At 40.3% G+C, this 23,190-nt stretch overlaps 2 protein-coding genes across 2 annotated transcripts in view; one reads left to right on the top strand and one right to left on the bottom strand.

The window, feature by feature from the left end:
- LOC144057664 (uncharacterized) overlaps positions 1-2,802 on the bottom strand; it is a 37,071-nt gene extending 34,269 nt beyond the window's left edge. Inside the window, exon 1 of the mRNA XM_077575495.1 lies at positions 2,720-2,802. The gene's annotated coding sequence lies outside the window, so the exon portion shown is untranslated. The remainder of the gene's footprint in view (positions 1-2,719) is intronic.
- A 4,346-nt stretch (positions 2,803-7,148) lies between these two features.
- Positions 7,149-23,190, top strand: part of rspo2 (R-spondin 2) — a 76,058-nt gene continuing 60,016 nt past the window's right edge. Inside the window, exons 1-2 of the mRNA XM_077575738.1 lie at positions 7,149-7,559; positions 7,784-8,101. Of these exons, the coding sequence (XP_077431864.1) occupies positions 8,002-8,101 (100 nt within the window). The 5' untranslated portion in view covers positions 7,149-7,559; positions 7,784-8,001. The remainder of the gene's footprint in view (positions 7,560-7,783; positions 8,102-23,190) is intronic.

Here is a 23,190-nt window from a genome sequence, read left to right as displayed (position 1 = left end):
GCTGCTTTTAATATCGTGACATGACGATGACAATTTAATGGCAATTTTTAATATCACAATAACACGATATTGTCATAATCGTGACATCCCAACAAGCGGACCAAAGGACTTTTTTGGTGTGAATACAACCTGAAGCCTTTTTCACACTGCACTCGCTCAGCGTAAAAGATCATCCAAAAGCTTCTTAGTTGCAATGAGAGGACTTGCAGTGCCAGCATGAAGTGTCCCAGTTGGTCAGGTCTTCAACCGTGATAAAATCAGGCGTCATCGAGCCTGGCTCACAATATACTATATTTCGGATGCATCTGGGTCCAGGCACGGTTTGGTTAGAGTAATGTGAGTTTGGGCCGGAGGGAGACAAGGGTGAGGGGTGATGGGGGTTAATCAGGCTTCAGTACGGTAAGGAAGAAATGGCCCTAGTGTGAGTGCACCCTAAATTGCCATGTTTGGTCCCTTGGTCTCAATGCTGTTGTTGTTCCACATTATCTGTAATCAGTAAATCATAGCTCAGACCTCAGAATAATGTAGAATTATCTAGATATGCTTGCAGTTGATGTGAATTGAACTTGTAAAGTCACTGTGTTACTTTTACAAAATAACAGTATTTGTGATCAAGGTGATGTAGAACCTAACCTCACAAGCCAGATTGACAAATGTGATTCACTCGAGGGAGTTTTTCACATTATCAATCTGGGACTTCACTTGGCAGATCTGTTCAGGAAAGGAGGCACTTGCTGTGCAATACTTCAATCTGGTTGGACGACATCTTGCACGTTTGTTTTAACCAATCAACGCAATGGATGAAAATGTCATCTTCCATCTCGTCTTAGGGAGGACGGGAGGGAAAGCATGAACATCTTTACCAGCTAAAAATGCACGAAACGCCTCTCGCTATTCAAATTCAATAAGGAAACGGTGAGTAATTCTGCGAGAACAGAAATTATTCCCGCGTCCATTTGTCTGTTAGGTTTGTTTGTTTGCCACCAATTGACTCTTTCACGCTTTCATCATGCCTGTCTTGTATATAAGCAATGCATCAGATTTTGGACCTCGGTCCACACATAAGGCGCACCTCACTATTAGGCGCACCGTCGATTTTTGAGAAAATTTAAGACTTTAAAGTGCGCCTTATAGTCGTGAAAATACGGTACTTATTTAATAGCTAAATATTGGCTATCAAGAACAAGTGAATTGAGAAAGTGAATCATTGCAACACCAATGAGGTAAACTGCGACATACAGTACACGTTTTACGAAACACACTAGATTATTTTCTCTTAGTCCATTGCTAATGGCTACTATCCATACCCTAACCAATTAGATGGATATGCTAACATGAACTCAGTTCTGACTCTTAAATGATCAACTCACAAGAACAAGGCTGAAGAATGCTGATGAACCATCAACAAAAGCTCTCTTTATGCGAAATAAGCTACTAAGAGCAAGTTTAAGAGTGCTAACGCTTTCATCCCTCTGTTGCTCTTAAAAGGCCTAATGACAAGGTAGAACCCAAGCAACCATAAAACGAGACCGGAGCACAGTGACTCAGCTCAGAAACGTAAATAAGATAGACCCTCACATTGTTTTTTGGTGAACATTACTCAATGGCCATGGTCCCCTGCACTTAGGACGTGTTGCAAATATGTGGCTCAGGATCCAGTCATCCCATTGAAGTGTGTTTTTGAAGTTGACCTTGTGATTTGTAGACTGCTCGAAGTACTACAACTATCCTGAATATCATAATCATGCAGACTCTGAACTTGAGATGTGACTTGTTACTTCACACATCTCTGACACTGCAAACAGGCATGGCTGTCAACGTAGATTGATAGGTTGTTGATTTAGCAGACAGCATCGAGGCCATGTTCTCGACAGGCATCCTAAGTGTTCAACTTTTAACTCTTCAGATTTTCAGTGTTGGACTTTTGATGTGCTCAATTACCCTCCTCCCTATTGTTTGAGTCACAATCACATCACCCATCACGCTGTCCTGTAGAGCTAAAAAACGAGTAAATAAGTGTACCCTCATTACAGAGATTTTGTAATGAGATAATAGAGGTTACAGATAACACACAGCACACCATGATATCCCAATGTCCTTAAGGCAACAAATCACTTACACTCTGTATAGAAAACATTTACGGCCTGCCATCTGGGCCAGCTGCTTAAGGTCCCTGTCAGCCCACAACCACCCAGAGCTTACCAACAGAACACACACTTTACACACACACAAGGAAAATGTCAGCGCTTAACTGCCTGCACATTTGTTACTTATTCACATTTCCCACGATCAACAACAAAAACATGGGTTTGATCTCCAAATGGTCTAATGTGATCATTTGTTTTCTTCCAGACACAAAGTTGGACAGGTCAGGAAACCTTTAGTTGTTCAAAGATAAATGTGTCCTAATCATTGTGCTGCATTTTTTCCCTCTGCGTTGTGCTTCTGCACTTGTTTCAAATCACTGATTCGATTAAATCAACAAAGCCAGTTCACTAATGATTGTCATGTTTCTGGTCAGTTCATTCTGCAGTTGAGGTTTGAGCGGTCAGACTGTCTTGCAACGGTAATACCTGATGAGGTTTAAATGTGCATATTGAGTCATTGAGTGGGCCAGTTAAAAATGCTATGTCTGATACACTTTGTGTGTGTGTGTGAGCTGCAATGATGAATGGCTGTTTAGTCTATTGGTTTTATGGTGTTTAAGTGGTACACTTACCGTCGGTGGCAGTCCCCTTGAGTTGGACGTCAGCTAAAGGGGCACACAGAAGTGATGTACAGTTACCAGCGGTCACAATCTCTGCCAGTCATTCTGCCCATCTGAGGACATGAGGGAGCCATAAAGAACCATTAGCCAGACGGTCACAATCTTTTTAATGTCGCCCCCACCACCCCCGCTTTTCCCTACATCTGACCTTCGCATAACTCAATCGTCTGCTACACACTCCCTCTATCTTTCTTGTAATTTCCCTAAAAAAGGCAATTCTTTCACATTCCTGCCTTTTTATGTGCACATACAGTATAGTTCAATAACTAAATGAGTATCATATGTAAATTACACCCGCTGTAAAACTTGACAGGTTTTTGCTTTTCATTGAGAAGATGGAATAGGCTAGATGGTGTTCCCATTGTTGAAAAGCAACACCAGTTGGGGGGTGAAAGAGTGTACAGTATTTCATAAAAGTGTGTATTGTACACCCCTCATATTTCTGCAGATATTGAATGATATCTTTTCATGAGGCAAGATGGAATAAATGACACTTTGACACAATGAAGAGTAATCATTGTACAGCTTATATATTAGTGTAAATATAGACATTAATAGCAAAACCCCTGCCAACAAAAGTGAGTACACCCCTAAGTGAAAATGCCCAAAGTCATTTTGGCACGGAGTTCACCAGAGCTTCACGTTGGTACTGAAATCCTTTTCCACTCCAATTCACGGAGGTGGCGGATATTCAAGACCTTAAGGTGCTCCACCTTCAGCTTGAGAAGATGTTCAATAGGGTTTAGGTCTAGAGACATGCTTGGCCAGTCCACCTTTACCCTTAGCCTTTTTAGCAAGGCAATGATCCTCTTGGAGGTGTGTTTAGGGTCGTTATCATGTTGGAATACTTCCCTGTGATCCAGTTTCCAGAGGGAGGGGATCATGCTCTGCTGAAGTATGTCACAGTCCATGTTGGCATTCATGGGCCCCTAAATAAACTGTAGCTCCCAATGCCACCGACACTCCCTCCCACCACCATGCTTGACTGTAGGCAAAGACACACTTTTTAAAAAAAACAGTGTTTTGTACTTCCTGGTTGTCCCAATAAATGCGTCTGAAACATAAATTAATCTTTGTCTCATCAGACCACAGGATGTTTCCAGTAATCCATGTCATTAGTCTGCTTGGCTTCAGAAAACTCTTTGTGGGCTTCCCTGTGCATCATCTTTAAAAGAGGCATCCCTCTGGAATGACAGCCATGCAGAGCAGTTTGATGCAGTGTGCAGTATGGAGGCCTGTTCTGAGTGGAACCTGCCCTGTTAAACTGCTGGATGGTGTTGGCCACTGTGCTGAAGCTGCCAAGTGACCAATACACAGTCAATTCTAAAGACTAAATTTGACTCTATTTAGAGTGGGAACAAATAGACTTAGTTTTAGAGTAATATTTACACTTAGAAGAAAGTAAAATAAAGAATTGAAAAAAAAATACAAGCGACTCAAGGGTGGAGGAACAAACTCACAACCTTCAGGTTGGGAGACAGCCGATCTAATCCCTGAGCCACGTAACAACAAGCAAACGAGTGGCATACGGCACACGTCGTCCTTGAAATCTAGCCGTCCACACCATAACACGAGTTATAAGTGCGCGCACACACACAACACCAAATGCCCGAACCTCCCCAATGAGGGGAGGGAGATGTTTTTAAAGTAATTTTAAGAACTGTGGCCGTCTGTCTTCCGTAAACATCATAAACACCTCCTGCAAGATCCCATGAGACGGGACATTACGAGAATTGCGCCTCAGAAGCGAAACACTCTTCAATGGAAACACCGGTAGGCTAAGTCGAAATTTTTGTTTACCGAAAAAATACAATATCGCTTTTATTTTTGCGAAAAACTGCAATAGAAACTCACCATATGAGAGAATGTGAGAGCTGCAATACCAAATTTAACATACCTGCTCCCTATTCACACCTGTGACTATGTAACACTAACAAGTAGCATAGCATTGGGGAGGGAAAATGACGAGCTGTGCTCAATTTGGACATTTTCACTTAGGGGTGTATTCACTTTTGTTGCCAATTGCTGTTAATGGCTGTATTTTCGGTTATTTTGAGGGAACAATACATTTATAATTATATAAGATGTACACTGACTTTGTTTTTGTCAAATTGTTTTGTGTCAAATTGTTATTTATTTGGTGTTGTCCCATGAAAAGACACAATTAAATATCTGCAGAAATGTGAGGGGTGGACTTACTTTTGTGAGATACTGTAGCCCAGGTGAATTCCCAGCAACAGTGTTATTCTCAATTTATTTTCTCTCATGACTTCTGCAATAAACTGTGCTTGGCAGTTGGTCACCGATAATTTCTTTCTTGCTGACTTTTGTTTTTTATTGTCACGAAAGAAATGTATCTGAATAGTTGGTTTGACTGTGATTGGTTAACTCTGAACACAATCACATCCCCAATTATAAGATGGTGTGCACCCTAGTGCAATCACTTTTTTTTTAGTCTTTTCTTACCCTCTGTATAAAGATTTAATTTCTTCCTGCAGGTCACAGCTTTTTTTTTTTTTAAATATATATCAATGGTTGCTTAAGACAAAACGTCTTTTTGAAAAACATGTTTAAACTGAGTTTTCAATACAGTATCAGACAATACTTTTCAGATGCATCAATTGACACGACATATAGATTTAACGTCAACCCATTCAGTCTGGGTTTTTTTTTCTGATGAAAGTATACAGCAGCTTACCTCATTGCTGTTATGGCACTGAGGGCTTGGAGCCAGATATTCCAAATAATGAAGTCATCTCCATTTATCTGTGCACTGCAACGAGAGGGAGGGAGGGAGGTTGCCGAGCAAAAAAGGGAAGAGGCAAATAAAGTGATTGCTTTGCCCGTCCCCATTCCGAGTGACACATCATGAAAATAAAAAGTGCCTAAGGCATAAATTATCACATTCACCTTAACAAAGCACTCTCAGATGTTATTATAGTGGGGAACCCAAACTAATAGCACTGCTTGCAGCTAACAGTCCTCCTGACCACAATCTCCTTCAGTGCGCACTGAATAAATAAATAAAGTTAGGACAAAGGTCACTATAGGATTTGGCAAGGAAAAATCTATGGGTCTTACTTTTAATATACTCTGAGAGGGAAGTTATTTTCATTAGTCCCAGTGATGGAATATAAACTAACTCATGTTTTATTGCCTTAGGCGAGAAATCCCAACTCGCTGCTTTTGTTGTTTTAATTGCAAATGTAATCAAATTTAATTTATTTTCAATTCACTTGTCAATATGTCGTTTCATACAACATTCCCTGACAAATTTCGTTAATTCGTCATGAAAGTCCATGTAACAGGTCGAGTGATGACAAGAGGGCAGTGGAAACGCTTTTCATGCCTTGAAATACATGAAAGATTAAGTGCCACACCTAGTGGCTGAATTGGGTAAAGCATCCTTTACCTGCGTCCACATCAGCTTTTCAGGCTGCTGTAATTGCTGGGTTTGCTCAAACAAAATGGCCTAATGGTTTACCCTCATACGCATAATCACGTGAGGTTTTTTTTAAGCCATGTAAACGGAAAGCTTCTGTTATTACCTTTTATATTACACAAGTGAAACACACTACCCGTGAGTCATATTTTTTCCTTGAAAGAGCTTCAAAGTTGACAAGCTGCCAGAGTTTGAATGTCACTGGGAAGCGGATGAGTGCCAGCCAGCATAGTGTCTTTCCCTCATCAAGGTAGGAGAAGCTGCCCGGCGCGAGATTGTATCCATTTATGAGGTCACACGGGTCAGCCTTAAATGCTTGAACTCAAGAAAACCCTTAAATTACTGAATGATTTATGCACGCGCCACAACTATACTTGAGCCTCTCTAACGATTTACATTAATTTCGGGGACGGGTGGTGGATTTAGTCCTTGGCGAGCAATAAAACGACGTGGCGAGACTGGCAGACTCATCTTATTACGCACATTAGGCACATCCTTCGTTTTTTTTTTCCTTCCTCCAACTTCTAATTATTCAACTGGACTACCGTCAGTTGACCAAACTGTAGTCTGAAACGTATGTCATCATTTCATTTTTGATCCGGCTAAACTTGTGAGTTCAGTGGAAAGCATTGGCTGGAAGTGCATTGAGGAAGTGGGATCCTCTTTGGGATATGGGTGATTGTACAGGAAAAATGTAAATTACTCCCGCAGTCACTACGCCAAATCTAGACAGCCCCCAAAACGTCTTTTTTCGGGGCCCTCAAGCTGTTTTACATCAACAGGCTCAAAAAGCTCGTTTACGCCCACTAGCACCCAGAAGCAACGTCGCACCATAGTGAGTGTGCAAGACAAGGAGGGTGGGGGTGGCTGGAGGGGAGCGAATACACGACATGTCATCTCCAGCATCATAAATAAGAAGAAACACAAAAAGTAGAAGTCTCCACGCGTGACATCAGCACGGCTGTATATGAGGAAGGAGGCACAAAGCATCAGGACCAATCTGGAGTCAGTCCCCGCTCAACCTCAGCAGCGCGCGCGGAAACGCACACTTCACGCATCATTTGTGGCTCGCTCTCCGTCCAAATACAACCACGCGTGGTTTTGTGTCCACTGTTCAACGGGACAAACTTGAGCGGAATCTAAGAATTTTACAGAAAGGGGGGAAATTCTGCCTCTCATTCACTTCATGCACGCCGCAACGCGTCCCTGTCGGAGCTCTGCTTTCTTTTTGAAAACCCAAGTTTTGTCACACAAGAAGTGATGCTGTGTGTTCCCACGCTGCACTTGCACCCAAGGGGAACCTAAAATAAAAGCGGAACCGGAGTGGAGGAACAGTTCGTCCAATGCAAGGTAGTTTAACTGCACGTTTATCTCGTCGTTTTGTTCACTTTTACGCACGATTGCGCCAACGTCCTGGAAGGGGCGGTTTTTTTCTGTTGGTCTACTTGTGTTAACAAATTACCACACAAACGACTGATTCTTTTGCTGACTTTAATCCACATTCTATCACCTCACGCGTATGTATTGATTTCGTTACACCATCACACTAATCTCTTTTGTAATTATCTCCACAGCGCACCGACGAGGACACTCATACTCAGCGGAGGATCATCTCGCTCCATAAAATGATCCCAATTGGCGACCTAATACTAAGTCGCATCTCGTCTGATGTTTGACAAATTTGCAGTTCGGCTCAAAGGAACTCCGAGAACATTTACGAAGTCCGCTTGGCACCCCGCTTTTTTTTCTTTTTTTTTTTAATCGGGGTCCGGACAACTTCATCGCCGTCCAGATGCAGTTTCGACTCTTCTCATTTGCGCTGATAGTATTGAACTGTATGGAGTACAGCAACTGTCAAGCGCCGTCACAACGTTGGAGGAGAACCAAAAGAGGTACAATTTACAGCTTCATATACCGCAACATCCACATGGTGACGATGTTCAACGCAAACGCTGTTCATTCTTCATTTTCACAGTGCAGTAGGCTACTGTATTTTACATGCGCTTTTAAAATAATGACGTCACAAAAAGTTAGCCCGAAACTGACTGTTTCTGGTTCTAACAACGCTCAGGTGTGTTTTGGCATAGACGATAAGCAAAGAACATTCCAGAATCTTATACCAAACGGCAAGTAAGAAAGTCTTTCAACATCAAGATATAAGCTTGTGTATGCTGCTGTGCAGTTTTTCCACTGCCGGCATGTGTAAATGTGCGCAAATACGCCGGACACGTGTTGTTGCAAAATAGAGTGATACAATTCAAATTGTGTTTTAAAGTATATAACACCAATAAAAGGCTTTAGGCTGCCTTTTTTTTTGGCGCATGCCCTTTGAGGACTAAAAGTGAATCTGTCCAAAAATATGCTGATGCGCATCGCTCCATAACGTTACATCTCGTTGGACGGGTTGGGGCTATTATCTTGAGACACATTTAATGAATGGATAAGGAATCCCTTTACCCCGACATATGAATTGCACATCTCCACTCAAGCCCCCTAAGCTGGTTTTAATTGATCTCATAACCACTTTGAACAGTTGGTAGGAAACCCGCATAACAATTGCTCAGCGGAGGCGCAGTTGAGGAGGGGATCAGCCTCTTTGTAAACACTGCACTATACTCCTCAATGAATGAGGAGACAGTGGGATTAGGAGGGTTAGCCCCAGCCAAGTCCTCTAAAGACTTGTGACATAACTCATCGGATCCTTTGGATGCCCTACAAGGGTGTTGGCAGGTTTTTATTTAAATTTTTCATTTTTTTTATTTATTTTATTTTATTTATTTATTTTTACACCAACTTTTGGACAGCCGCTCCCCACTGTGTGTTAATGTTCTAGAGAACTCATTCAAAGTCAGGGGAGGGGGTTGCTTCTTGTAAATTGTATGGCAATCACAGATTTAATCATATGCACTGCGTGCCAGGGGGAACCTCCACACTCTGAAAGCCCTCCACTGTCCATCTGCAAATAATCAGTGAAGCACTGCGGGGTACTGGCACACACACACGTTTTTTCACCCTTCTGTTTGTGTTCCTCTGTTCTTCTGTCTTGAATGACTCTGTTAGATAGCGTCTCAGAGTTGTGTTTGTATTTTTGTCCTGTTCAAACATCCTAAATATGTTGGATAACAACACAGCATTGCTTCACTTGCTACTTGTGTGTGTGTGTGATTTGGGGCCCTGTGAAAAAAACTTTGGGACCCTCTCTTCCTGAAAATACTATACTGTATTCTCGGGACCATGTCAGTCATCACTTTTCCCCCGCTTACGAAGCCAGTCAAGACAGTTTATCTTTATAAAGGCTTTAAAATGTAAGAGATATGTCAAAAATTCCCCCTAAAGGCATTTTGAAGAGAGAGTACAAGTACAAGTTCAAATAATATGATTCCAATGATTACTTTGGTAAAAACGCAATGGAACGGCCTCGTAAAAATTTGATATTTCCGTGAATTTCGCAAGCCATGACAGCTTATTCCCACGCCTCCTGTTGTTGCACTGGGCGTGCGTGACGTCAGACGCCCAAGTGGTCGTCCTCACTGTTCACACTGTCAGTAAGTTGCTCGCTGTTTTTATTGTTTGAATCAGTCTCACAGTATTTAATGCAGAAAAGTCACGCAAAACATGCTTTGTAATTTGATCGATCTTGTTGACTTATTACAGAGTCTGATTGTGTTATGCTGACAGCAAATCAACATGTAGTGACACAAGTGAGGAGTGAGCTTTACCATCTTCTGAGCTTCCCGTATTTTGTTATTAAATTCACCGAACACTGCCAGGTTACACCCAGTGCTGCTTGTTCCTTAGCAGCGAAGCAATTGGGTAGTAAAAAGACGAGTCCTTTCGCTAACGTCTTGATGCTAACCCTAATTGCTGTTATTCATATCAGGCAGGGTTAGAGGTATCTGGTGAAATAATGCATCACAGTTGTCACTGGTCAGAGTCGCGTTGTTTGCCGAAAGCTAAGGCTTAATACTAACCTAACCCCAATCGTTGTTATCTGTCATCAGAACGTGGAAAAGAAGGAATCGAGTGTGACCTAAAGCGACCAAATATTTTATTCCGCCGCCAACAGAAGGTGTGTTTCCATTACCCCCAGTTTTGCGCAAAAGACAAGTCACGCAAAAGCAAGCTGGTAATGGAAACACTGGATTTGCGAAAAAACTCTCAAATATCGCCAAAAAAGTTTTTCTGCTCTCATTAGGTTGTTTTTGAAACATATCGAAATAGAAGTATTTCGCAAAAGTGTAATGGAAACACTTTTTGCGCATTCCCTGTAGTAATGGACCCCTGCCCGGTCACGGAGGAAAGGACATAGGAAGTATGGGGACGCGCTTTCATGTCGGAGCTGCATCCTGAGGGGATAACAAATATTTTTAAGGACAAAGTGATTTAGCTTCAGAGCCAATATGCCGCCGTTCAATGCACGTTCCATATCGTTGCATGAAAAATGGCCGTTACCCCGGGCAACGAGCAATCGAGCCACATACGGCGCACGTCCTCGTTGAAATCCATCCGTCCGCACCATAACACAAGTTATAAGCGCGCGCACACGCACACACAACACCAACACCAAATGCCCGAACCTGCCCGATGAGGGGAGAGAGATGTTTTTAAAGTAATCTTAACAACTCCGGGCGTCCGTCTTCTGTAAACAGCATGAGCACCTCCTACATCTCGCGAGATAGGACATTATGAAAATTGCGCTTCAGAAGCGAAACGCTCCTCAATGGAAACACCGACAAGTTGAAATTGTACTTTATCGAAATAGTACAATATCACTTTTGCGGAAAACTGTAATGGAAACGCAGCTCGAGTGACAGAAAATTGATTGCTGCTTAAATGCGATGGGATAAAGCCAGAATAAGAAGAATGTCCTGTTCATTTGTCTTTCTGTCATTGGCACTGTTTAAGTCTCAGGACCGAAAAGTTTCTTTCTTTTTTCTGAATGGCTTTAAACCGGTAGCAGGTGCTGTTCCAGGTCTCTGTCTTTTTCCCGTAAATCAGGCTCATGCCATCCTCCCATCGCTTCAAACAAAAGCCAGCAATGCAAGGTGACGGCATAATCCAGATGAATCAAGAAAACTGAAATGAATCAGAAGGGGAAAACATGCATACAGAGCCAGCAGGTAAAACATGGCTGTAGTACGTCATAGCAGTTTCGGCGCTGAGCTAAAAGATTCTCAGTGCGTAATTAAAAAAAATCATGAAATACTTTCTCTTAATATGCATTGATACGAGGAACCATTCATATGGTGTGTATATTATATTATTTAATACAACATATAATTTTTTCCCCAGAGCTTCTGAGACACTTTAAAGTACACAAACTGACTCCAGTTTTCAAAACTATTGTGACTTATCAATGTAATCCCATGGGGCAAAAGCGCTATTTGAGGAAGTCAACCCAAACATTTGGTATTTGTTTCCAGGATTTTTTTAAATTTATTACAGCAACACAGAAAAGTGTGTAAGAGATCATTGTCCAGTCTTTTTTTTAATTCTTCAGTATTTTTGTAGTTCTCCACGTTGTTCTGACAGGTTTATACACAGTCTGTCTGGCATGTACCAGGAGCTATCCAAATCGTTCAGCAGTGTTGAGTCCCAGACACGCTTGAAACTCAATTTGGCCACAGTGTTCTTGCCGAGCACAACTGTTTTATGTGGAACAATAACAACACTCATGCCTTTTGGAACACGCACAAAAATGTTTTGCCACTGATGCGATGCATGCATGTATAACTGAGTGAGGTGTAAGGGGTGAAATGTAGTGAACAATTTTGTCAGGATTTCAAGGAGACCAGGTGAATGTTTTAGATCAATTTGTCAAGACTGTGATTTTGATATTTTATTTTTAATTAAAATTGTTTTGGAACACACATCCTGCATGACACAACCTAATGTATGGTAATCACTAAACATCTTTTAAGGTAGACCAGAAAAATCTGTTAAGACAATTCAAGTATACAATTGTTTTACTTTTACAAGATAATATGTTATGGATGATGGATTTAGAACTTCGATTCAATGCATTCTCATCTTTTAAAAATGATTTTCTGATTCAACCTTGATAGTTTCACTTCCTAGTGGAGGAGTTGGTTTAATATAGATTATTCAACACTTTGAGCAAAAGTTTAAAACTAATGAAAGGGGGACTGTTTTTCGACGCGTCTACATCTTAAGAGTAGTTATTAAAACAAAACTACGTGGTGGGAGACTAGTTGTCACATCTGCCTCACAGTTCAGAGGTTGTGGGTTCAAATTAGGGCCTTCCTGTGTGGAGTTGGCATGTTCTCCCGGTTTTCACATTCCAACAATATGCGTGGTAGATTAACTGAAGACGCTAAATCGTTGTTCGTTGTGAAGTGTAAACGGTTGTTTGTTTATGTGTGCTCTGTGATTGGTTGGCGACTTGTTCAGGGTGCACCCTACCTCTTGCCCAAAGTCAGCTGGGTTTGGCTCCAGCACGCATGTGACCCTAGTGAGGATAAGCGCTACAGAGACTGAGGGATGTTGCAAATGTAATACTTTGCAGTTTTCTTATTGCGGATCGCAGATTTTTATTTGGGTCCATTTATGCTGCTATTTTTGTCCTTTTTTTGTAATATTTGAGTAAATAAAAACAGCTCTTTCTTTCATTCAACACAATCTATTACTTTTTAAACAAAATATTGACTATTTGGTAACTCCAGAAAGTGTGTCATGACAGGTAAAAAAAAAAAAAGGTTGACATTTTTCTTCTTTTAATTCTTCTTAGCAAGGCCTGTCCCATCACTGGTGAGCTATTTTTAGAACAGACCACAGTTAATAAGGCCAATGTGGTCTCATCCCCCCTTCTTCCCTCCTCAGTGCACTGCAGGAGAAATAGACAAACAATTTAATTGAAGGCAATTAACTTCAACAAGGCAAGGTTTAGGCAACTCTGCAAGAGGAGCTCATTAAGGTCACCGGCACTATTAGCGGTTTTTGAAGGGGAAAAACAAAAACTTTTTTTTAAGTGAGGGAACACAATCTGAGATTTACATAAAATCAGTAGTTTTTTTTTTTGGCGTTACATTCATATAATGGTGCGCATAAGGTAACAAGACAATTGCCTCTCTGCATGATTCAGTGCAGTTCTATCCAAGCTGTGAACATATGAATACGTTTAAACTTTTCCGACAGTGTCGGTCAATATTGAGCATGATGAGATTTTCATACAGACAGAATGTTTGATATATTACATCTTGATTTTTATTTTTATTTATTTTTTTTATTTATTTATTTATTTTTTCTAGTGACTGTTTTGTCATGTAGGTGATACAGAAAAGGGCTCATTGACAACGGTTGTACTTGTTATTTCTGTTCTTTGGCTAATGATGCCACCTGCTGACTGCATAAAATCACACTTGAGTAGCACTGCCAGGAGCAACATGATGTTTAAACGAGTAATGAATTGGCCTATGTACTACTAGCAGCCAGAGTGGTGAAAAGTTGCCTAGTGATACTGTTAATCCCTTTAAATCTGCAGCCCAGAATTTGAATACCCATATGTCTGCAGCTAATTTGCGATCATTTTATGCTCAATTCACAGTGATGTGTTACTGAACTTCACATCTCCAGATGGTTTAAAGGATAAAAGTGTTTCAATGAAACAACCATGGCCTAGCAGGGTGTAGGGGGCAAAGTCAGAAATGCATGACATATTGTAGCGCTGATGAAAGTCGGTACAAGGATTGCGGGATATGTTTTGATGCCAAAATCCACAGAAAATAGTGATGACATGATGCTGATCATGCCCTTATTTCAACAAAGAATAATAAGGGCAGACATTAGACAAGCATTAGAGTTGGAAACTGTTTCAACTACAAATACTTGAGCCTTTTACCCCATTTTGAGGTTAGCACTGATAAGAAGAGGTTGTAGATGTACTGTACATGAAGTCAAATGTAAAATCTCAGACGGTTCCTCACTGAAAACCAGGCTTAGTGTGCTGAAAGCTTACGCAAAATCCCCAGTTTGTGGTTGGCAGTGTTAATGTTGGAACCCGGCACTTCTTTGCAATATAATATGTTGATGAGAGAGGGAACGCTCCAAGTGTCTGCTTCATAACCCGCATTGCCACTGTAGCCTTTGGAAAAAGGGAAGGCAGCCCTTCAGATGGCATGTCTGTTGACACTGCTCTCTCACTTCATGCTCGTCTAATCCAGGTGATGTGAGCCTCGCATCCTGACTTTCTTCTTTCCATAAAACTGTCAAGGTTTGTTGACTTTATTCTTGTGCGGCACCAGCTAACTGACACATTGATGGCTTTGCAGAAAGGCTGAAAAATGAGCTGAGGTTTTGATGGGTGAGGAAAAGCAGCAGCTCTCCCTCACTCTCATCATCCTTGCTGGTGAGAAAAGGGTGGGGGGTTGGGGGGTTAGGGGATGAGGAAGGCATATTTAAGCAGATCAGCTGGAACGAGCTGAATGTGAACAGCATCACCTGAGAGGGATTATGGTGAGCCAAGTCTTGACCTGAGCCCGAGCTCTGGCAACGCAACTCTTGTCTTTTTGTTCTTTCTCAGGCTCCTCCATTAACTCTTTGACTGCCAAAAACGTTAAATAACGTTTAGTAAAATCCTATGGAGGAGTGCCAAAGACGTTAAAAGACGTTTGTTTCAAAACAGAGGTGAAACTAACCATTTTCTATTGTTGATTACTCAAAAACGGAATAAGGTAGAAACAAACTTTTTTTTCTGATGAAAGATGAGAGTCCAATCTTTCATTTGGTAGTATGTGTGTTTCCATAGTCAAAACACAACATTTTCTGTGGACTTTGAAAGATCAGTCAAAAGATCAGTCAAAATGCTTAAATCGGCTGGCACCCACGGCATCCTTTTTCTGAAAACGTCTGGCAGTCAAAGAGTTAATCCAAATGTGTATGCGTGTGTAAGTGAGTGAAGGAAGCAGTTGTGGAAAAACTGACAAATATAAGGACATCTTGCAGGTGCATGTTCTTGGTGCTCGAATCAGCGTATCAAGGCCAGAACAATGCTACACACTCTTCCTAACAAGCAGCCTATTTACCTTCCCTCGACGCCTCCTCACTCATTAGGCAACGATGACCACGGCCTATCTTGTGGATTATCTCAGTCGATATGACGGACAATGAATCACTTTTGCGTCATATTGATAAATCACATTAGTCTGACCCTGCCTCCGAACTCTGTCAAAAGACTAGCTCCTTGTTTGACCTACTAACCCGCACATGTCGACCTTGTCTGTAGCGTCAGCTCCTGCTTGGAGTCGCAGCGTATCAGATGAAACTGGTGAAAGGCTCCTCAGTGAGTGAATGCCATACTACACTGCTGAAAGTCCCGGCAGAGGCCAAAGTATGCCGTAGCGTGATCTATCCATGACACAGATTCTTTAAGGCCAGTTAAATTGCTAGTTGTAGTTATCCATTGTGCCAGTCTTCTCATGGATATAGTTATGTCTAATCGAATTAAATGGACAATGTACATATTCATATTGACCTTTCGCACGTGACGTCACAGTCCTCATGGGAACGCCTCCTCCAGGACGCTGGACCGCAAAAGGGCCACTTGCCTGTATTGTAACCATAGAATCTCATACAGCGTAAAGTCCTTTATCTAATGGATTATTTTATAAAATGGTCATATCTTGCTGTGCCGTCGGTTGTACAGACAGACAAAGGAGTAAACCAAATGTTGCTTTTTATCGCATACCTACTAATGAAGACAAAAGACGTTGATTGATAGCAGCAATCAAAAGAAAGGACTGGCAGCCCACAAAGTATTCACGCATTTGCAGCGATCATTTTTTGCGAGGTTAGTAGATAAATGTTGTAATTAGTAGATAAATGTTCATACATTTTACTAGTAAACGTACACTCTAACAAAGATTTTACCAGAGGTGTCGAATTGCGTGTTTCAAATCACATTAACGAGCCAGACAGTTAGCGTCCACTCCATTTACTTTACAAGAGCATCTCACAGGCCGGATTAAACCCCTTTGCAGGCCCGATCCAGCCCGCGGGCCGTATGCTTGATAGCTCTTTTATCCTATGGAAGGCTTTGCCTCTCTTACGTAGCTAAAAAAAATAACCACAATATTAGAAAGACCTTTACTTATGATGCAGTGCAGTTCGACACCACTGTGAAGTGCAACCACCATCATAAACAATTGTTTAATTATTATTATTTTTTCTTCCGACGTCAATCGAAATGGGCCGACAACATTAGTATTTTGGTATTATTTTTCCATTTTAAGGGATACCACTTTTTCAGCGCAAAACCAGTACAAGTATTCACTCTTTGAGTAGTCACCGATACCGATTTCCAATACCTCTAGTACTTTTGATATACAATTTCATTTACCACAATGACATAAATTGTGAACAAAGATCTGTCTTTCTGACGCAGATAATAATTCAGCGATTTGTCTAACTGCCATAGTTTAGTGGCAACTACTGCTCATCAGGACTAACTTGATGCTAGATATTCTTTTCTTGAAGTATCTGTGGCTGGTATCGGCAGCCTCCTTGAGTACCGATACCATAATATAAGACAGATATTGACACTGATAGCGATACCTGGTGTGGATTTCATTGGATTGTTCAGATATACTTATTGTGATGTCCCACGAGTGTATATGAAAAACAGTTCATGGTAGTTGTCTTTATTTCCTTTTTGGGGAGGGCGGAGGAGGTACACAACAGGATCTTCTCTTCCACTCTCAATCATTATCATGACAGGATCTCATATGCTGGCTAAGCTGAATGCCAAACAGATGTTTGTGTTTTAAATGACATTTTACCACAGTGTAGAACCAGATTTTTCGGAAATCTGAAATGAAATGAACGTATTATGCAAAAGTTTATGTGGCCCACATATCAATGTGGCTAGTGGAAAATCTGTAACTGCAGAAAAGAAGTTCAATGTCCCTGTTGAATGCAAGGAAGATTTGCTTTCTTACCTACTGTGTACTTGTTCCCTCAAGTGCTCTCTTGAGGCAATTACACCTCAATATGTTTCCTCATAAAGCTACTAAGTATGACCAGCCAATTTGGTCCCAATGTCTCAAGTTTATTGGGCTGTAAAATTTCTAATGCGTGGATCATTACTAACACATAAAATAACAACACAAAAGATGTATTTTTGAAAAAAATGACTCATACAAGGGTTTCACAGGTAGGAGAGCTGCCCAAAGCCCTCAGGCTTGGAGTAAAAGCCACTTCCAGACTACTTTCCTCTCACATGACTAATACACAACTCGAAAAGAATTCAGGGACGAGCTGTGTAAAGGTAATGACGCGGATACAATAGGTTGCCATTGTGTTTCCCCACTATTAATTTGATCATGGGAAATGTTTAAATCGTCTTATTTCCACCATGTTGCTGTTTTCTAAATACACACCTGGACCTAACTAAGAACATAAATACATTTGTTTTCTAGCCAAGACAACTGTGTGTTAAGATAACAACTTTGTTTTACAGGAAACAATGAGATGCAGCTGTAGCCTGGCTCGTATGCGCAGCAGAAAAATTATTGCCAATTAGGAGTTTATTAATAGTTGCCTGACAAGCCTAGGAAGGAACAACCATATATGGGCAAGGTTTCAGTTACATGTACTTATTTATACTCAACAAAGAATTAATGCCGCCGTTTTGTTTTTTCTCCCATTTTTTTTATGAGATGAACCCAAAGTTAGGCATACAAAGTAGTTTGTTGAGTATACAAAATGAGAACTATTCAATAATTTTCAGCAAAAACTGGCTGAGCTGAAATACTTCCTGTTTTCGTTGGAACTTGATAGTGTGCTGGCATCTAGTGGTCGACAATGGAATTACATCCCAAATAAATGAATGGCACAACAAAATAGTGTTAAACTGTACAAAAAAAAATCCGCAAAAATAACGGGACTGTGATATGGCGTTCGGAGTAACTGTGTATATTAGTCTAGATAGTTGCCTATACAGTATGTGCTCTGTGATTGACTGATGGCCAGTGCAGAATTTACCCAGCAGGGATAGACTCCAGTTATCTGTGACACTAGGGCAAGCAATATAGAAATTGATTGATGTAAGGTATTATTGTGGGGACTGTGAAGATGCTCTTCTGTAACGTTTTGTGTCTTTTTGGCTACTTGTAAAGTTGGAGATGTCATCATTTCCTGCCAATTGGATATGATTGCTCTTGAAGAGGGAATCTACTGAATTTTCCGTATTTCCCTTCCATTAGTTGATTTCAAATCACTGCCATGCTAGTCAATCGATGATCACTTTGACTGACTGAAATTACAGAGAAATTGTATAAAATGAATACTAAATGTATTAACAGTAAACACCAATTCCTGTCATGACTACCCCAAAAAACTAAATGTTTGTATTTGCATATATTAATAAACCATAAATATACCACAGACTATGATCCCCAAATTAACCTCATACCGTATCCCAACATAAAAAATAAATGGGTTTACAATTGATTTGATTTTGAGAATAAAACTTTACCAGAAGTATGCATGTACATCAGTGCAATTATTTTTTGTTACACACCCCAGGAAGAAGGGGAAAAAATAAAAAATAACAAAAATAAATTGTTCTCCAGTGTTATTGAAAGCATGTAGAAAATGTAATCAAATAGAAGCGAATCGCTGCGTATGTTCCACAGAAACAAAACCCCATCAATCCTGTAGGTGAATTTGTGAGTAACGATTTTGAATCGTGAAAAGCCAGTGGTTCACTGTATCTAATGACCATGTCACCTTGATCCACTCTCCAAATGCGGTGCATGAAATCTACTGTTGTTTGCCATATCATTATATTGTGTTCTTCCGTGTGCATGCAGATATAACTACCCATTTCTCATCGATCTGCAAGACACAGTAATTCTAAACGTCATGCGGCCACTTGAGACAGTGTGCGGAAACACACTTTGGCACTATGTGCAAGAATAATATCAGTTGTGTGGCTTCTGCCCTAAAAACAGTGAGCAATGGGATCATGTTTGCTAAGCCCTGTGCCCACCTCCCTAACACTTGACAGATGGACATGACTCCCTTTTGCCTCCATCTCCCTGCCTTTATGGAATCTCTAATTATGCAGACACACCACATCAAAATACAGCTCAGCATGCAATGCTTTTGTTATTGAGAGGAAATAAGTCAGATGCATTAAAGCTTTTCTCTGCAGAGCTTGCCTGTAATTTTGTGAACCAAATATTGCTATTAAGAAAAGATAAGGGTGGTTTCAGTAAGCCCGACTCCTGCCCACTCACTGTCTGATGTTGTAGGTCCGCATGTGGAGCTGTGACAAATCTGTATAATTAAGTGACGCAATAAACAGTTTCTATCTGTGTGGCTTACTAGTGGTGTGAGTTTTAATTAATCTATCTGCTGGAAGGGATAAATGAAAAAAAATTGCGGTGTCAGACAATAATTTTTTAAAATTGTGATTAATGGTTTGTCTTCAATAGCTCGCAGATTTTATATCTGTTCTAAATGAGCAATAAAATGTACAATAATCCCCCACCCCCTCCATAAATTTTCATACTCTTGTTAACATAAAAGTGTGTGTGTGTGTGTGTGTGTGGGGGGGGGGGGGGGGGTTAAACTAATAGAAATATGGCTGCATCTTTTAGTCATTGACACAGTAATTTCATAATAATTCATAAAATTGAGTTAAAATTAAAAAGATGCACTGTACTGTAATAAACGAGTGTGATATTGATTTGTGTTGAGGTCGTTTTTCTACCACTAGATGGTATAATTGCATTTGTAAGACATTGGTGACATTTTTGTTGCATCTAATCTTTAACATGAAGTAACTAGAGACATTCTGCCCTTTTTTTAAAAAATATTAAAATACAACTTGACCCCAGTCTCCACAAATATTCGCATTATTATTACATTTATTACTGTAAATTTTGACGTAGATGTGTCTGCTGCTTTGCGACTGGAATTCCCCCAATGCAGGCTTTCCAAGTAAGGGGTGGTAATTATTTGCGTGTTTAAAAAAAAATAGTGGTGTTAAAGGAATTTTAAATTAACTCAAAATGACCGCACTAAATTTGACACTCCTATTATTAATAATAATAATAATAATAAGATATTAATAATATTAATAATAATAATAATGATAATAATAATGATATTAATAATGATAATGATGATAATAATAATAATAATAATAATAATAATACAGACTCACCAGGATGCTCCAGTTAGGGACTGGATGCAGCCTCTATTGAGTCTACGTTATGATTATGACTGAGTTTGAGGTTATTGTTGTAATGGCACCTTCGGACTATATGAATGACTCGTTGGTACAGGAGCAATGAATGAAATAGTGGGAGAGGTTTCAACGTCTATTCCAGCTCTGTTCTTAAAGCTCTTGTGCCTTGTGTTGTGAAGAGGCTGTCTGCGGAGCGCAGAAGCACCCGGCATGTTTCTAATCAGGATTCAGGCTGGGAGTCATTACTGGGCCTTGATGCTGAGCTCATTGTCTCTCAGAGAGTAAGTGGGGGTAGGCGAGTAACAGAAAGGGGAAACGTAGCGTGCTTGTCAGATGTAAAGAGGTCTTGGAGGGTCATTTGCTTTAAGTGGTCGGAATAAAAGGCGCGTTGGGAACGCAGAATATTATGCAAAGGCTGTAGCACAGTGGGAGAGTCAATATATGAGACATGCATCATTCTGTTGAATGCACAGACCAGCATCAAACTCAAGGCCTATAGACCAGATCTTTACCACCACAGCATTTTATGTGGCATGCTAATCATGTGCGTCTATTTCATATCTCTTGCTAAAAATGGAGACCAAAATTCCAAATTGTCTTCACTTTTAATTACGATTAGATATCATAAGCATTCTGTTTGTGGTTGAACACGCAGTTTTCCTTGACTTCTGATTCCAAAAATAGTCACCAATCAATTTGATGTGTACATGTAATATTATGAGTTGATAGTATATTTATATGCTTTCTCAGTCATAACAGACCAATTACAATGTCCTGGTTTTAGAATGTCATCCACCAAGGTTGTTGGATCAATAATGTAATGAAAGTGAACAAAGTGAGTCTGCTAAAGCAACTTGCCTGTAAATGCTTGGTTTCTACGGCCCCTACTTAGAAAATGTCTTTCAGTGTAGTGAATATATTACATGGTGCATATTGTCCTTTTTCTACCTGACCAGATTTCCTCATAATCACAGCTATGAGTTCAGCTATAAGCCAAAAGCAGTCGACTGCTTGAAGAAAAAAAAAAAAAGTACTTTATATTAGCAGGAGATCAGGTGACTGACAACTTGTCACGAGAGTTGTCCCTCGAACTGGCAGGATTGTCATTTAACTTGCGTCTATTATTTTGGACGTCTGTTATTAGCACACACAAAAAGTGCCAATGAACTCACTGTCAGCTGGAAACCAAACAGATCACAACCATCTGGTAAACATAAAATGGGTGAGTGGAGTTGGGTGAAAAGATTTTTTAGGTAGCCAGAAACTCGAATCAAACCAAAGTTATTTTAAGGTATAATATATTAGATACATCTGTATGTCAAGGACTGTTTATATAATCCTGAATAATGGCCACAAAAAAACAAAACAAAAATGACTGTGAAGTGCACAATTGAAATAAGCAATAACCTCATGGCAAACTAAAGGAAACAACTGAGGAGATCGGATGACTTAATTGATACATCATGTCCACGTGTCCGCTCATGTTTTGCTCACCTCACCTTTGTTTTCCATTAAAAGAGCCTCAGTATCTGTCACTAGCTAATCCCTCAAGATGAGATTCACACATGGGTGGGAGGGGGGCTGATCTTTGAAGTAGTTCTGCAGCACAGCCTTAACACCAATTTATGACGCTAAATATTTACTTCTTAAATTTCAATGATATCATCTCACTGCATAGTTGTTACTGGCCAGCATGTGTTCATTGTTGTTGTCCTTGTGAATGTAACCATCAGCTATGGATAAAAGTGTGTTTAAAACGGTGACAAAAGCTTTCTTACATTTGATGAACTGAAAATAACTGAAAATGACGTATTAAGTAACTGTCTTATTATTTTATTTGGATTGGGGCCAGCTTGCACAAGCAGCAATCCTGGTTAAGTAAACAGCTGTTAGCAGCAAGAGTTACATGGCTTGGTTATCTTCAGAGAGCAGTCACATAGTTTACATGTTTACTGGCTAATTACTTTCTAACTGGGTACTACTTTGTTGTGGTAATAGACAGGAGTGAAGTGCAGCTGACAATATGGGGCTGGTTAGCTAGTGCGTGCGTGGATCCATATGCATGAGTAGCGGAGACTGTCTACTCTTATGTTTGATGATGTGAGAATAATCTGCTGTGGTCTGAAGGCACAAGAGGGGCACAATTTGTATCCGATTCTGTTAGAGCTTTGTAAAAAAAAAATAAAAATGCACTGAGTCACCTCATGCAAGACAGACATAAAGGGCTCTATTTTCATAGATGGTGCAGCTGCACTTGAATGTAAAAACTAGCGCATCTTCATCATCTCTCTGCACCATGCTGGGTGTGTTCGCATCTAGAGGACTTTTTCTTTGACATGAGCCCGGCACATGTGACATTTTGGTGGCAGAAGTTCCTGGAACCATGTCTAAATTTTGGGGCATGTAAATCAAAGGTGATTATGGTGAATTTTATCGGCGGCAAACAGGTTCTCAATGTTTAACCCGCCGCCATGTAAATTTTGTCAGCGCTTCACACTAGTCTTGTACTGAGTATGACGATATAGCTCAAAACTCTTCCAATTCTTTTTTATCGTTCCGGCCACTTTAATCCACATTTAACTCATTTGCTCCCAAAAGCGTATACATACGGTCCATTTGAAATGTTTTAAGTGTCCCAAGGACGTATTTATACGTTTTTATGTTTTTATTTATTTATTTATGCTAGAGCATACAGAAGGCTTTGATGCAGCCTCTGAATTGCAGAAATGGAGAATAAATGGTAGTTATTACAAATACGGCCAGCACGTG

This window comes from Vanacampus margaritifer, chromosome 9 (genome assembly GCF_051991255.1).
Source record: "Vanacampus margaritifer isolate UIUO_Vmar chromosome 9, RoL_Vmar_1.0, whole genome shotgun sequence".
Classification (NCBI taxonomy): Eukaryota; Metazoa; Chordata; class Actinopteri; order Syngnathiformes; family Syngnathidae; genus Vanacampus; species Vanacampus margaritifer.
The sequence above is the reverse complement of the archived record's forward strand: the minus strand, read 5'-3'. Positions and strand labels throughout refer to the sequence as shown.